The sequence below is a fragment of the Pogona vitticeps genome, chromosome 11 (assembly GCF_051106095.1).
Source record: "Pogona vitticeps strain Pit_001003342236 chromosome 11, PviZW2.1, whole genome shotgun sequence".
Lineage (NCBI taxonomy): Eukaryota > Metazoa > Chordata > Lepidosauria > Squamata > Agamidae > Pogona > Pogona vitticeps.
The window spans coordinates 23,152,737-23,169,082 of record NC_135793.1 but is presented as its reverse complement, the minus strand read 5'-3'; the positions used below and the strand labels follow the sequence as shown (position 1 = coordinate 23,169,082).

Sequence of the window (16,346 nt, the reverse complement as noted above, 5' to 3'; positions counted from 1 at the left end):
GCTGGACAGCTCTGTGGTGAAGGCATCTGGCTAGAAAGCCAGAGGTTGGGAGTTCATTTCCCCAATGGGCCTCCACAGAGAAGAGCCAGCCTGTGTAGCCTTGAGGAAGCTGCATACAGTCTCAGAGTGTCCCTTTGGGGAAGGGAAGGGTAAACCATTTCTCGGTATTCTCTACTTGGAAAACCCTGCTTGATGATGCCATATTCTTCTTATTCTTCTTATTCAAAAACACCAGGCACAGTCAACATTATAAAAACATTAACTGGCATTATATAACAGATACAAGTTTTAACAAAAAACCTAAGTATCTCTTAAATATCGGCACAGTATATACGTTGTTCCTAATATTGCTGTTATCTGTAGCTCTGATGGTGTGATCTGCAGCTGCTTACGTATAATACCGTGTGAAGTTTCTTGATATTCTTCCCAAAGCCCCAATGACTACAGGGAACATTGAGGTGTGTTTCATGTACAAGTGAGATATTTCAATTGGCAGGTCTCTGTATTTTGTTAGTTTTTCAAATTCTTTATTTTCAACTCTGGCATCCCCTGGAATTGCAGTGTTGATTATCCAGACATTTGTTCGTTTTATTACTACTACGTCTGGTGTGTTATGTTGAAGATGTCTATCTGTTTGGATCTGGAAATCCCACAAGATTTTGACATCCTCATTTTCTGACACCTTCTTCACCTGATGCTCCCACTGTTTTTTTTGGCAAGTTTTATTTTTTTTTGCATAATGACCAGTACACACAGTACTATAAGCAGTTGGAGATCTCAGAAATCACACCTTAAGAGCTACAAAAAAATTAGGGCAATATTAGGAACAGCATAATACTGTGCCGATATTTAACTGATACTTAGGTTCTTGGTTAAAACTTATATCTGTATATAATTCCAGTCAATGTTTTGATTGACTGTGTCTGGTGTTTTTGAATAATAATAACATTTTCAGCTCCCATACAGACATTTGAAGGTGCTGGTGAGCCATATGGCATGCATTCATTTCCCTTCATACAAGAGCCAAGGATGTGGAAAGATACAGTTGGATCTGTCTCAATGTAAATCACATGATAATTACCACCAAAATGTCTTTATTTTACAGTCATACTGACCAACATACAGAAATCTTACTGTGTGGATTCAGGAGAAGGTCACCACCAGGAGAACAGCCAAAAGCTTGAAAGAAATCTCATGAACAAAATAACTTAAAAGCTCTATTTAAATAGTCAACAATTTATAATTGTGGGAACAAAGCCCATCTCTAAGAATTTTTAAAAATCATTCAGGCAATTTTACTGACACAGGGTTTTGAAATGCTTCATCACAGGCTTCACACAAAACGAGAGCTATTCCATGATGTGATTATCTGAAGAGCTTGTAAAAGACATCTCTGCCACATGCAGTTTTCTCCCTCCCGATTCTTTGAAAACATACACACACCATCTAGGGCATCAATTTATCTTACTAATTTACAGCATTTTGGTATTGGGGAAAAGTTTCCACCTCTCAATATGATGGGCTCTAATGTTAAGCCTTACCCTAAGCTGGTCTTGACCAAAGAACTGCTGGAGAACTCAGAGGTTTAAGGAATCTGGCTGTGGAACTGGAAGCTGAGAGTTCAATTCCCCACTGTGCCTCTTTGACAGGGTCCGGACTTGATGATCTAGAGGGGTCCCATCTCTGCAGGTCTTAGATTATCATTATAGCCCTCACCCCGTCCTCAACCCTGTCCCCATCTCTAATCATAACTTCATCATCCCAATCTCCTTAGCAAGCCTCCATACACTGAGATTTCCATGTCGTCTTACAATAACCCCAGACGTCACTCAACACAAGCATCATTTCTTCAAAATTTTGATGGACAAGAGTTAAAAATGGCAACAGGAGTGGAAGCAGTGGGAAAGTTTTTGGACGTTCCAACCTGTGAAAAGGCACAGAACAGAACGATGACCCAACGTCCTCCAAAGCCACCACGACTTCCAGAGTCAACCTAGAAGAGGCTTCAGCAACTGGCCAATTCACTTGACTTCCTTCTCCCATGGCCACAAACGGCATTTCAGAAACATGTTTTGATCCTGTAAAACCAAACCCTGTAGCAATCGCTTTAGAATGCACGACAGTTAAAAAAAATCAGCAATGCGAAGTTTTTTGGGTTTCGTTCAACAGCTGGCTCAAATCTCAACCAAAGTCTCTGCATTCATGCTACACACGCACGCCAGTGAAATTAAATTTAGCATCAGTGTGTGGAGGGAAAAAAAAACACCCTGCCATGATTAGTTTTCATTCAGTTCCTTTCACAAAGGTGAAGAGGATAATACTCTAATACCTCATTAATAAAGGATCAACATTTGAAGAAATGCAATCCAAGACAAACATGTGCGAAGACAGGTCAATAGTGTGTGTTTATTGAGAAGTGTCTTGAAACTCTATTTCTCTTACAACCCATAACACAGAAGAAACTGAATCTTACTTTCCTATTTGAACAAGAAATAAAACCATCACGGTACAGAGGCAGCCTCCACAAACCAACTTGTCTGTGGAGATGACTCTTAATGTTGGGGTGGGACAGGCATTGAACCCACTTATGATGAGTTTGAAAGGAGCTATATGAGATGCTGCACCTACCTGGGAACAGGCTTCAGCATCTTGGATGACTCTTATAAAGTTCGGATGAAAACCGGCAAGGGATTCACTGCCATGGATGGGTGTGTGATTATAGACTGAGCGTGTTCATGTTAGCTACGGAGTCCGTGCCTCCATCAACCAGTTTTACTATGACACAGTCTTTTGGAGGCAGGGCTTCATAAAATCTTGAGTCACACCAAAACTAGTTAGTATGTAATGCATCACAATATTCTTTCTTTCTTTCTTTACATATATATAAAAATATATGCAAACAATCGAAGTGACAGATGGATTCCGGTCCAGGTTGACCAAAATGTGACTCATACTAATTACAATTAACATTTCATACTGATTTCAATTGCACGGACATGCAATTGTGGTTTTGTGTGCTTATTTACAAAGGACATATCCTGTGAATTTAAAGAATGTGGTTGTCTGGATTATGGCGACTGCAACGGCATGATCCCAGACCCATTTCCCCACCCCCCCATACTTGTTTCATCAGACAAACCTCTTTCATAGAGAGTGTGGTCCTAAATATTTAGAACCGCAGACATTAATTTCTTTAAAGAAACACAGGAAGAGCAATCTGCCATTTTACCAGAAATGGAAGCTCATGGAAAACGTGCAAGGTCTTACCAGATAGGAATTGAGGCAGGAGTGGAAAACATATAAAAGAAAGCATTACAGAATGTCAGCAGTTAGGCTGTCTGGGGGAAAAGAGGGTTTAATCTCATGTATACTCCCATATACTAAACAAACAGTCTAAAAACAAAACAAGTTTTCCTCGTTAACAATTTCTAGGGATATAAGCAAGCAGGTGATTACCCATACCTTGACCATCATCTCTGGAAAGCAAAAACGAAGCATTCCGCTTAACAATTGCTCTATGGCATGCACAAAATTTCTCCAAAATGCAATCATGCGTGCATGACATTCATTGTCCCCTGCATCGGGCAAACTACGGTGTTTCTCAGCAGTGGGTTTATTTATTGGTGTTTCTATTGGGAAGCAATGGGCAAAAGCTGTAAATGAAGCTTTGGAGGGTCCTAGAATCCAGTTTCTAGGGCAAGGTCGTATTTATTCCCATGAGGAAAGATTAAGATGGATGGTAATGTATTGGATACATGGAAGAGAAAGGGGTCGCAAGGGGGTGGGTGGGAGTGTATGAAAGAATGGGCAGTTATTAAGCAAGCATTATTATTATTTTTTTTGACAGCCAAGAAGTATGAATGTAATGATCAGAATGGAATTGTTGTCTTTGCTAAGGTGTAGAGGAGGGGGAAAAAAAGTAGTGTTATTATCACCACGTCCTGTTGTCAATGGTGGATCTCTGTGGCCAACTCTACCAGACATTAATTAAGCAAGCAAAGGGTGACTTTATCAAAATCTCAAGCAGCTCTTTGCATCCCGGTTGCATTATATTAAGACACAGGCCAAAGAAGACACAAGACACAATCCATAGGACAGGCAGGGGAGCTCCAAAATAAATCAATAAACAAACCAAAGAAATCAATCCAAGGGGGGGATAGAAGGGCAAACGGGAAAAAGAAAAGAAACAGACATGGATCGGGCAGAGCACAAACCTTCGGGTTCTGCGTTCTCTTTGAGGTGAACTTGCTTCAATGGACAACAGAAGATTTCATGACACTTAGCACGAAAGGGGGATTCTTTTTTCTTTAATTCCGTAGATTGGATGGAATCTTGCCGTAACATAATATACTCCTGTGTGCCAGGGGGTGCGTCATCCATAACTGTGGTCACCACATAATAAAATGAACTTAAGTTAGAATGAAAAGGAAAACAAAAAAAAAAAAAGGAAAAAAAGAGAGAAAAGAAAGAAAAAAAAACAAAGAAAGGAAAAATCTAGAGAAGTAAATCAACTCTATCATCAGAACTTGGAAAATTTCCTCCTTTTTTTTCCTTTAAAGGGAATCACAACTCCCAGAATCCACTGTTCCTGGCGGGGAGGATTGTATGAGATGAAAGCCCTCGGTTGGACTGGCTTGGGGGTAATTCTAGGAGCTCTCCTGTAATCAGGATGGCTTCTGAGATTCCAGAAATCAAAAAAAAGGGGGAAATATTCCTAGATCTGCCTATAAGGATCAGGGGGAAGGGGTCAGAAAGGGGGAGCAGAAGAGGAAAGCGGGGTGGGAAAAAATGTCAATCTATTGGAAATGACAAATTAAGTTGTGAGGGCCATAGATGGGGAGAGGATGAAAGGATACAAGAAGTTTTGTGGCTTTTTTTAAAAAAAACTCTTCAATTATCGTGCCAGTCTTTTTAAGCAATTTTATCAAGAGGGTAAGAAGCAAGAAGGGAAAGGACATGGGGTCCTCAAGAATACACGAAAGGAAGGGTGGGTGATCCCTCTGATCGGACCACTATAAAATCATACAGATTGCAAGTTTGACGTTGGCTGGTTCACCTCCCAGACACGTAACACCCATCTTTGGACATTTGTCTATCATTTCTTTTCACACTCTCCAGGAAGGGGTTGAGAAAGTGATTTTTTTTCTCTATGTGAAAGCTTGCAGTTTTTTTTATGATTTTACAGAAGTCCAATCAAAGGTACCCCTCACTCTCGCAGGAGGAGAAGAAAGGTAGCTTACACCTTTTTAAAAAAACCCTTTTTTCCTGTAAGCTTTTCCCTCCTTTATTTTTTTTTAAATCAAATCTGTGTCTGTCGCTTTCATGCAGATTACAAATAGCTATAGGGAGACTGTATGGTGCATTCTTTTTTAATTGCAATTTTTACGTTCAGAACTCCCCCTTGTATTACATTGTTTTCCACCATGATGTTCACCTTTGGTGACCAGCTGGGTGAACTTTAAACAGCAGCAGTACCCATTGACATTAATCATAGGAAGAACAAAGAGAAAAATACTAACTTCATTTATTTTTAAAACTTTGTATCCCTGCTTGAAATATGGGAAAGGGGGTGATAAATACGTATGCATTTCTGTATCCATCTTTAATCATGACTATGTAACTTTTTTAAAAAAAGTATATGGAGTGGGATGATGGGGTGGAGAAGCCTCATGCTTTGGCTAAAACATGGGGCGGGGTGAGGAGAAGATACAGGTGAGGTTTGGGAGAGCTCCTAATTTTCCCCTCCCTTCGCGCTGGCTGGAGAGCTCAGTGGTTTAGCTATCAGGCCAGAGGTTGGGAGTTTGATTCCCCCATTGGACCTCCTGGGAGAAGAGCCAGCCTGGGTGGCCTTGGGCAAGCTGCACAGTCCCACAGCGCCCCTAGTGGAAGGGAAGGGTAAAGCACTTCTGTGGATTCTGTACTTGGGGAACCTTGAAAAGGGTCACCATAAGTCATAATTGGCTTGACAACACAATTATTCATTGAGAAATCAACAGTACTTCCACAAGCATGGAAACCACACCAGCTAATCTGCTGCCCAGTTTCTAAAAATTATATCGCAAAACCACATAACACCATAGACTATTCTGGTGGATTTTCTTATGTGCCATCTGGGCTATCTCATTGCTCTTTTACATTTAGAAAGAAAGGTACCTGTTGACACCCTTTAGTGGGGAGGCTCAAGAAACCACTGTGGATTTCGTTTTCACTTTCTAGGAGGTCCCTGGGCACGGAACCCTCTTCCAAAATAGCTTCAGCACTTTGGATCACTCTTGGAAAGTGCACACTAAAATCCAGAGTGGATCCACAGATCCTCCCTCCACCCCTCCATACACACACAAATTGAAGTCATCAGCAATCTAGAAGGTGTCCACCAGTCCTCCCTGGAGTTGTGTTCTGCAGAAAGGGCAGTCCTGTGTGTTATTGGCACTGGGATGAACATTGGTTTTGTGACCTCGAGATGTGTTTCTTTACCCCTGCCATCATCCCTGGCCGGTACTGGTATCACAGGGAGGGGAGCAACCTCTTTGCATTTGGAAACATCTTCTGCCAGTGGCTTTGCAGAAGGATAAGCATAGGGGAAGTCCCACTAGATCCTTCCCCCCCCAGCTGCCAAAACAAAGACAGAGTCTACCTAATCCCCTCACCCCCCCCCCCCGGAGATGGGTGACTTCGATCTACTGGGGCTAATGAATCCATTCAAGTGTTGGGTCTGGGTTTTAGAGGGAGAGGCACTAAGACTCTTGGGTTCAGCATGTTGAAAAAACACAGCTGGGGATAACATTTTAGCCCACCCTCAGACCTGTCTACTAATGTCCTGAGGAACCAAGCAGCCACTATAAGATACATCTGGCGAAGGATGACAGAACGACTACTGCATTGACCCACGAAATGCAAACTAGGGAACAGACTGCCCTGCTAATGGTAGCTGTTGCACAGTCTTGTGTGGTGGTAAGAACTTCAGAGCACAGCCAGTATCCAAAAGCTATGAGGGGAACCCTGGTGTCACCTCCATATTTATGAAACCATGATCACGCTCCTTCTACCACAGGCCATGGAAGGCCATGCACCCATAAAGGATCTCCAGGAAAGACGGCTCCCATTGATAGCAGTCCCAGGTCTCTAGAACAACAGGTGAAATTCCTAGGAATTGTTTTGCTGTTCCAAGGGGAGACACATTGTAGAGTGAGTAGCAATGAAGAAGATCAAAAAGGGTGCAAGATCGGGTACCCTTGGCTGCCCATTCCCAGTGAGAAAGGGGGTCTGTTGGATCAACACAAAGGCGTTCACAGATGGTTCACATTCACTTCCTTCTCTATGCTGGCCAGTCCCATTTCCATGTCATTACAAGGACTCATCCTGTGACATCACAAGTGTCCTCCCTTATGACATCCTATGGCTATGCCCCTTGGTCTCTGGTTTTAGTCCTGAGATCTCAAGGAATGCAATACAGCTGACCCTTGCAACCCAAGTCGTGGGCTCAGAAGCAGTCAGCTACTAAGTGCACAGCTTGGAAAGGCTTCATTCCCGTTTAGTTATTTATTGCATTATCCCACATGGATTAAAAACTAATCTAACATTTGTTACTTTCATCGTTAAATGCCCATGCTATTATTTTGTGGAATGATCAATGGTTCTCATTCCTTTGCCTTAGTACTGAATGTTTTCAAAATGATTTCAAATGGATTTTTTTTTAAAAAAAAAGTTCTACAGGAACTAATTAATGAATCCATGAGTAAATCAAGTTTCAGAAACTTTTTTTTGCTGTTTTCAGAATAACACATCCATTTTGATCAAGGCAGAGAAGAAAGACTCTCCATTCAACCCTGGTGAGGGGACAATGTCATCCATTATCCCTGAAGGAGAAGGCTAGGTTAGGTAGTGAATGATGGGTCAGCTGGCACAGCCAGTGCATTCTCTCTATCTAATGGTACAACCAACCCTAAAAGACACTCTATTGAATCTATTGTGCTCAGGCACAAGCAGTACAATAGGACCCCCATATCCACAGGATCAGTATCTGCAGTTTTATTTACCCATAGTCTGAAAACATTGAAATAATGTAGAAAAACTATTTTCACATGTATTACCAGAACTGGCAGCTAGAGGGAGCCAGAGACTGTGCTATGAATACTTGTTAGTGAAGAATAGATAGCCTGGTCTCTAGCACCCTCTAGTGACCAGGTCTGCTAATGCATATGAAAATATTTTTTCTATCTTTTCCTCCTTTTGCCATGCTATATATTATGTTCTCTATTATCTGCAGTTTTCAATATCTGAGAGGGCTTGAAACCCATCTCCAATGGATATTTGAGTCTTACTGTATGTATAAGCAAGTCTGAACTTTAAAGCAAGTATGCAAGGCGCTCAACCACTTCTGTGGATAGGGTTCAGCACCATGGAGAGCTCCCATTGAAAGAGATTCCCCACTCATACTAAATTCAGTAATCACCAATAGTTGCACTGATGGCAGAATGAATATTTTTCAGTGGGAGCTATCCATGGTGCTGAAGCTTATCCACAGAAGAGGTTGAGTGCCTTTACTACCTCCTGCAAAGTTCAGACTTGCTTACATATATTGCTTGTACATGAGCAGGAGCTCTTCCCTTGCAGACCCATGGCTGAAACTATGCAGTACGCAATGATTACGAAGGAAGAGATTAAAAACCAGAGTAGGACCCCCTTATCTGTGGGATCAATATCTGCTGATTCACTGATCCACAATCTGAAGATATTAAGTACAGTATATTAAAAGATAAATCCCCAAACTTTCTTACAATGAACTTACCAGAACTGGCCACTGGAGTGAGTCACAGACCATGCTATGTATAACATCCACTAGAAAAATATATTTCTATGATGTCATTATCCGATCTGGCCCCAGAGGGAGCCAGATACCATGCTTTGTATTGTGTTCCCTATTATAATAGCTAAAGGTTCCCCTTGACATTTAGTCCAGTTATGTCTGGCTCGGGTGTGGTGCTCTTCCCCATTTCCAACCCATAGAGCCAGTGTTTGTATAAGGACAGTTTCTGTGGTCACGTGACCAACACGACTAGACACGGAATGCTGTTACCTTCCCACCAAGCTGGTACCTATTTATCTACTTGCATTTTTACATGCTTTCGAACTGCTAGGTTGACGGGAACTGGGACAAGCAATGGGAGCTCACTCCGTCGCGTGGATTCGATCTTAAGACTGCTGGTCTTCTGACCCTGCAGCACAGAGGCTCCTGCGCTTTAATGTGCAGTGCTACCACGTCCCCTCCCTATTATAATAGTGTGTGGTATAACCTACATATTTCAGCACCCACAGAATGGGGCCCTTTGAACCACCCCCCTGCGGATGCTGGGGCCCTAAAGTACATTTTGATCATGTTCACAGGGCTACATAATGAAACATCCAAATAGGGCTTCTCAGTAAACTAGAGAATGAAACAGATCTGAGAAGGAAACCAAAAACTGGGGAACAGTTCTCAATACAAGCCATATCATTGCGAAAGAAGGTAGCACTGCAAACGGCCAGGTTGGTTGTCATTAAGAAATGTGTATCCAGACAGCATCTGTGCCATCACTATCAGCAATCATTTCTACCTCTGAAATGTCGTGCAAAAATGGAGGTGGCAAAACTCTTGCCCAGTGGAGGAGAAAAGGCAAAGAAAATATTTTTTTTCCCCTCTTCATTAACCTGACAGCATTGGTCTGAAACGAGGACACTTGAAAGGGGGGGGGGAATGAAAAGCTCTTATTTAATGTTTCTTCCTCCTCTTCTTCTCCATCTCCATGTCGGTATGTTTGAGGCTTTGACATTTCTCCCTGTGGTAATAACTGCCCCTTGAAACATCGGCATCACATGCTGCGGAGAATAAAAACCAAGAAGCCCCCAGATGGTGAATCGGACTGAGGGTGTAATTAGTTTAAGAGGCTGTTCCCATAGTGGTCAATGGGTTGCCAGTGGAAACTTTGCAGGAGGCACATGAGGAAGGTTCCTAGGTCTCTGGATGCTGCCTCCCGAAGATGAGTCAGGTAAGAGAGAAGAAAGCTGAATCTTGATTAGAGAGAGATCATTCCCAGTAGCTACCAGACTCCACCGGTCAATGCAAAGAGCCTGTGTTGTATTGGGCTTGCTCCCCTTCTGGTTTTCCCCTGACATACCTCTACGTCATCCCAAAGACCTGCACCTTTTGACATCATGGCAACCCACCTGCACCCCGGGGTTTCTAGGAGTTGCAGCCCATGAACATCTGGAAACCCAGTGTTGGGAACCAGTGCTCTACAGCAGTGGTCCCCAACGTTGAGCCTCCAGATGTTCTTGGACTACAACTCCCAGAAGTCTTCACCACCACCTCTGCTGGCCAGGATTTCTGGGAGTTGAAGTCCAAGAACATCTGGAGGGCCAAGGTTGAGGACCACTGCTCTACAGCATCACGCTGGACATCATGAAGGTGAAAAACAGCCCAGCCAATGCTTGAATTTCCTAAAGCAAGGCATGAGAATTATTAAAGAACCTAGAATCATAAAAAGATTGGAAGAGAAAGAAGAAGAGAAGGGCGGGGAATCATATATCCAAGGGTTTTCTTTGATTTCTCTATGTACTGACAGTGATGGACAACTTAATAGAACCCATGTCAGGAAATCGTCACACGCCTGGATCTAGGACTCCAATTGCTACTCAACCGCGGCAATTACTGTGAAATGTTTCACTGTCTTTCGCCTTAGAAAGGCACGTGAACACAAGGAGGAATGCTGAAGACTCAGGAAGAAATAGTTCATGGGTGTCAGAAATGGGGCCAGCCCTTCGGAACGGAGTTGAAAGCTTGAGAAATGTTGAGAACACCTGCTTTCTTGCTGTTGAATTGTCAAGTATAATGAACAAAGCATGACGGAAAAGGGGAGGACCCACAAATTCATTAACTCAATGAAGGAACGACTGGGTAATAGCACGAGAATGAGAACTGTCGCGATTGGATTAAATATGTCAAGACTAATATCCAGCTTGCATGGCGATTTCTAAAGTTCATGGCACGGAGCATCATCTCGAATGGCAGTTTCTGCCATCTGGGACAGTGGTACAGTGCCAAATTTCGAAGTGCGAACATCTCTCGGGACAGTCATTGTAACCGTATCTGAAGAAGACTCCCCAAATTGTAAGGGGGTGTGTCACTTCAAATCCACAAATCCAGCCCTGTAGGTTTCCTCAAGAGGAGCAGGAGTTTTGTAAAGCTAATGGGTTTTAGGAACCAATTCAAGACCAACTCATCCAACATGTGGTGTTGAGGCAGAGTTTTATGGATACTTCACTGCAAATGGGTTCTTGGCCAAATCGAGCCAAAATTCTCACTCAAAGCTATTGAAACGGAGGCTCTTATACTTTGGGAAGAGCATGAGAGGACAAGCCTGATCAAAGAAGACACTAACGTTAAGAAATGGAGAAAGCAGCAGGAAAAGAGGAGGGCCTAATATGAGATTGATTGACTCAATGATGGAAGCCAATTAGTCTTCTAATTTAAAAGCTATTAATTCACAGACTTGCCCTTAACTTGGAAGAAACAGGGCCATACACATGTTATATATTATTAAAATTTAGATTAGGTTGCGTTGAGCTGTCACCACTACAGCTACTTTGAGGATTGCAGATAAATACAGAGAGGATGAGGAAGCTGAGAAAGGAGACCGGGCTGTAATTAAGCTTCAGAGTTTGGTAATTTTGGTGAGATGACCATGATGGGGAGCAAGACAAGGTCCGACAGCATGATGGCTCTATTGGATCCACGCTATTTTACACTTCCTTCTGCCCAAGGAAAAGCAGCTGGGGGCAGTGTACACACCAAGAGCAGGGCATCTCTGCATCCTTTGAGACGACTTTGCCGCACCCTGGTTTAAATCCTTCGCCACCCCACCCTAGTCAGGATCCCAGTGGAAAGGAGGGTGTGTGTGCCAAAAGGCAGAGGAATCTCGGTTAATCAAAATGTTTTACTGTTGCAAATTCCTGAGCCTTGGTGTTCTGGAAGGCTTGGCGTCAGAACTCCAGAACACTCCATTAAACATTTCTCTTCCCCGGTGCTTCTCTCTCACACGTGTTTACAAAACAGTCACACCGCTGCCTCGGAGGCCACCAGAACAAATGGCGTGAAATATAACCGAAAGCAGAAAGCATTCCAAAGATCGAAAGTAGGCTAGGATGCAGGGAGATTACCTTTGTCGTACCGTAGCATGAGAAGTTAATGCCGTCGCGTCCGTGCCCATGACTATTTATCAAGGCTGCTAAAGATAAATGCCTATCATGAAAAGACGATATTACTGCATCTCTGAGCTATAAATTACCTCCCAGTGCTTCCTCAAGCAGGGGGTGGACGAAGCTTAGATGTGCAGGCACACTAATGTATTCCAACCCTGTTAAGATATCAGGCAACTCAGAATGTACTTTTGGAGTATTCCCTTTGAAATCACTGACGACAAGATTTTCTCAAGCTTCCCTGACAAGTTTTTTTCCTTTATTAATTTCCAAAAAAAGTCACTGTGGTACTCTGTCTTTTCGTGTTAGCAAAATGAGAAGGGGGGAAAAATGGAAAGGATGAAGGGGTAGGAGCGAAAATGTCTGGGCACATCACAGACTGTCTGAAAAAGTGGATTTTGATCCACGGATGCTCACACTGAAATAAATCTGTTAGCCTTTTAATCCTTCTCTTTTCCCCCTCTTTCCCACCCTTTTAATTTTGCCGACTTTCTTTATCATGTCACTGTGCCTGCGCTAAGAACATATATCACAGAAGACCTCAATAAAATGGGGGAAATCAGGTATTCTGTGTGCAGGCCATACTTAGGGTGGAATAAGACGTAACTTCGTGGCACCTATTTATTTATTTAAAATATTTCCATCCCACCTTTCCCCCCCAAAAGGACCCAATATTTAAAATATATGAAGACATTAAAAAAATAGTCGATATGCATCCTTATTGTCAAGAATTGTTCCTGCATATATATAACCTAGTGATTATCGTACCCATGATGGATCATCAGACATGTAAAGTTTGAAGACATCACCATCAAATTCAATGGCCCAGATCCCGCTGTTTAGCACCATAAAATAAGTCCATTGAATCAATGGCGATTTGATGAGTCAGCTTTTCCATAGAAGTAAAGGATAGCTGTGGGGTCGGTACAAAATAAAAATGCAAAAATAGGCAATAGCTTCGCAGATCACTAAGAAATCATCATACAATGCACAAGCTTTTGTGGATTGAAGTACCACTTCGTCAGGTGAAGAATTGGTTCCATTGATTTGAATGGTCCTTCTCTAACTGCATCTTACCCTAAGTACGTTGCAGTTAGAGTAAGGCCATTTGAGTTCACAGTACACGTATATTATTTGTACTTACACTGTAACAATGGTTAATCTAAGTCATGTGTGGTTTTTTTTAAAAAGCTGTTTGTGTTTTTTTCATAAAAGCCGAGCGTGGAAGGCAGCGAGCTAAGCTAATAGGTTTGCTTCCCCACCAATCATGATGGGCAGGATGCCCAGCCTAAGGAAGAACTGTATGCCAACTCATCACCTTGCGTCTCGGGCGGCGCGCAACGTTGCCTATTTGTGTGTGTGCTTAAATGGGCCCGGCTGCTTCACCATAAGGCGCCACCTTGCCCTCACTTAGCAGCTTCGCCTCCTTGTTAATTGAAATATCACTCTGGAGGAACAAAACGTTGCAGACGCTGTTAAGAGATATTTATGCCCCCCCCCAATCCCAGGCTGTGCATAACGAAACCACATGCTGTCTGCAGAAAGCCACAGATATTATCTACAACCCTCTCAAGACGCAGAGGAATTTGGTGAAGGATCAGCGCTGAGCACCTAGGAATCTTAGCACGCCATGGCAGGGCATCGCAAGTGTTCAAACGCTCTCTGTGATTTATCTCTGGATTCCTTAAAAGGAGGGGCAGCTTAGGGTTCAAGGAATGCCCCCCATTGCTCAGCCAAGAAGGGCTGTCTAGGCTTATAAGAACCCTGTGAAGTATGCCAGAACAACAGCTGGTATGTTTTGTATGTGTGTGCATGGGCATGCGAGTGGGTGGGTGAGCACAGATTCAGACACCTCTTGAGGAATTGGCAAGTCCCTCAAAAGTCTTCCAACCCGTCATTACCAGGAAAACAAAACCAGCGTGCTCCATGTATGTGTGTTCTGATCAAGGTTTCTGTATTTTTGCGCACACCGTTTCTGCGCAAACCCAGCACATGCTTTCTAATATCTTTTTTCATGCTAAACCTGCACACAGATGCACAGATCAAGCCCGAAAGGGCTGGCTGATTGATCCCAAAGAGGCAACACACCCACTGGATCTGACTGCTTTTTGAAAACTCACAAGCAAAGCCATCGGCGGTCCTGGTTTTGCCCAAGTTGTGCCAAGGTGGTGCTCACAACCAACAGAAAAACAGACGCAGAGTATCTGGAGCAAGTTAAAGGCTAAATGACTCCCTCCTGCCCAGCAAATAGCATATCTTCGATGGAAGGAAGGAAGATCAGACGCCCCTCTGCCCGTTCTCATGCCATTCTCGTGTTGCATTTAGAAAAAGACGGCATCGCACTTCATGTCTACTTTGCCTCTTGACTGCTACGCGTACATCCAAGTGCTCTAAATAAAGCATGAATTGATGAAGCTCCAAGACTGTTTTTGTTGCTGTTGTCGTTGTCATAGTTGTTAAAGTTTCCCTCCCATCATGGTGCTCTGGCTAGAGGGGGGAAAGGGTAGCAATAATGAGAGCAGCTGTTTGGAAGTGGGTTTAAATGAAGATTAACCAAAGGTTAGGACAGGAAAGTTGACAATGGGCTTTTCCGAAGCTCCTCTTGGAACCTGTCACTCTTCAATCACTCTTTTCCTTTCCTTTCCTTTCCTTTCCTTTTATGATGATGATGATGATGATGATGATGATGATGATGATGATGATGATGATGATGATGATGATTGCCTGCCATGCTAGCCAAAAATGAATGACAGCAGATTCATGCAACCGGCAGGCCCGATTGGCTTTTAAGTCAGCAAAGGCTGCCAGCTGCTGAATACAAGAAGACACAATCAAGCAATATTTGGAAGGAGGGCGGGATCCAGTGGCCATGCTATCTGGGGACGAGGGGAACTGTAGTCCAAACAAGGAACTTGTCCTCAATCTTCAGTGGAGAGTTCAGTGATGGATAATAATCAGGAATTGGGCAAATAGGTGGGTTTGGCCATAGATCACAGATGGTAATATACCCCTGTTTCAATGGTGAAAGAATGATGGCATGGGAAACAAAGCTTGTGTTCAGTGAAGCTTATTTCCAGGCAGATGAACATATATATCCTTTAATTCTTGGCTTGATTCTCTCGGCATCTCTCCGGTGGCTCAAGAAAACCAGCATTTTCAACAAAAAGCAGGCCAGCTCTTCTGCTTTCTGTTCCTCTTCCCTCCCCTGGTTTTTTTTTTTTTGGGGGGGGTTATTCTTTTTATTTCTATTATTTTATTTTATAGGCTGACACAATAGGGTGGGAGACCAAGGGTTATATATCATCCCAGCAGAACCTCAATGCAATTTGCCTCCAAGAAAACCTGTAAGTCATTATCCTTCGGAGATCAGCAGGTGGAATCATCATTGATCATACCTTAGATTTCTATGAACTGAGTTTACGTGCCTAGAATATAAAAATGGGGTGGACTGCAGCTTCCAGCTCCCACTGGTATCCTGCATGAGTAAACAAGGAAGAGAGCTGAGAGCGTGTTTTTTTTTAAAGGGAGATCTCCTACTGCTCTCTGATCTAAGCGATCAAATTTCCAAACATTTTTTAAAAAGGGCATATTCTACAATATACTCAGGAAATAGTCGCAGTTGCCAAGTGACTGGAAAATAAGCCGGCTTGGCCTACAGTGTGAATTGTAGCTTGATCTTCACAGCAAGCAGCTTTTAAGGACATGAAGATCATCTTGAACCCCAGCTAGCATCAGCACATCACATGGCTGATGAAGGCACAAGAGCAAGATGCGTTTTTTATTAAAAAAAAGGCAACCCACATCCGACACATGGCATAAATAAGCACACAATGCACTTGATGACGTGTTTATGGAGATTGCTAATTTAAAAGGCATTCCGTTTATGCATTGCTGCCTTGTTATTTTAAATAACAGCATCGCTCCATGAACTGACACATTATAGGTCAACTATTTTCTTAGCTAAAGTTTGATGACATATCTGCAAAGAAATGGATTTTTGTCTGGACTCTCTACATTTCGTTGGTGCTCATCTAGTAAGCAAGGGAAGAATGTTCATGAAATTCCTCACTCCTGCTAGTTCAGGCTGCCTTGGGAGGAAAAGAAAACTTAAT

The 16,346-nt window shown here is 42.8% G+C and overlaps 1 protein-coding gene across 7 annotated transcripts in view; it reads right to left on the bottom strand.

The window, feature by feature from the left end:
- FGF13 (fibroblast growth factor 13) overlaps window positions 1–16,346 on the bottom strand; it is a 160,007-nt gene that overhangs the window by 81,173 nt on the left and 62,488 nt on the right. For 3 of the 7 annotated variants that reach the window (XM_078380571.1, XM_078380570.1, XM_072981002.2), the window contains one exon: window positions 4,215–4,382. The exons of 1 other annotated variant lie outside the window; for it this stretch is intronic. In XM_078380571.1, coding sequence (XP_078236697.1) covers window positions 4,215–4,382 — 168 coding nt within the window. Of the gene's footprint in view, window positions 1–4,214; window positions 4,409–16,346 lie in introns of all 7 variants that reach the window. 3 more of the 7 variants (XM_078380573.1, XM_078380574.1, XM_078380572.1) reach the window with 1 other exon arrangement.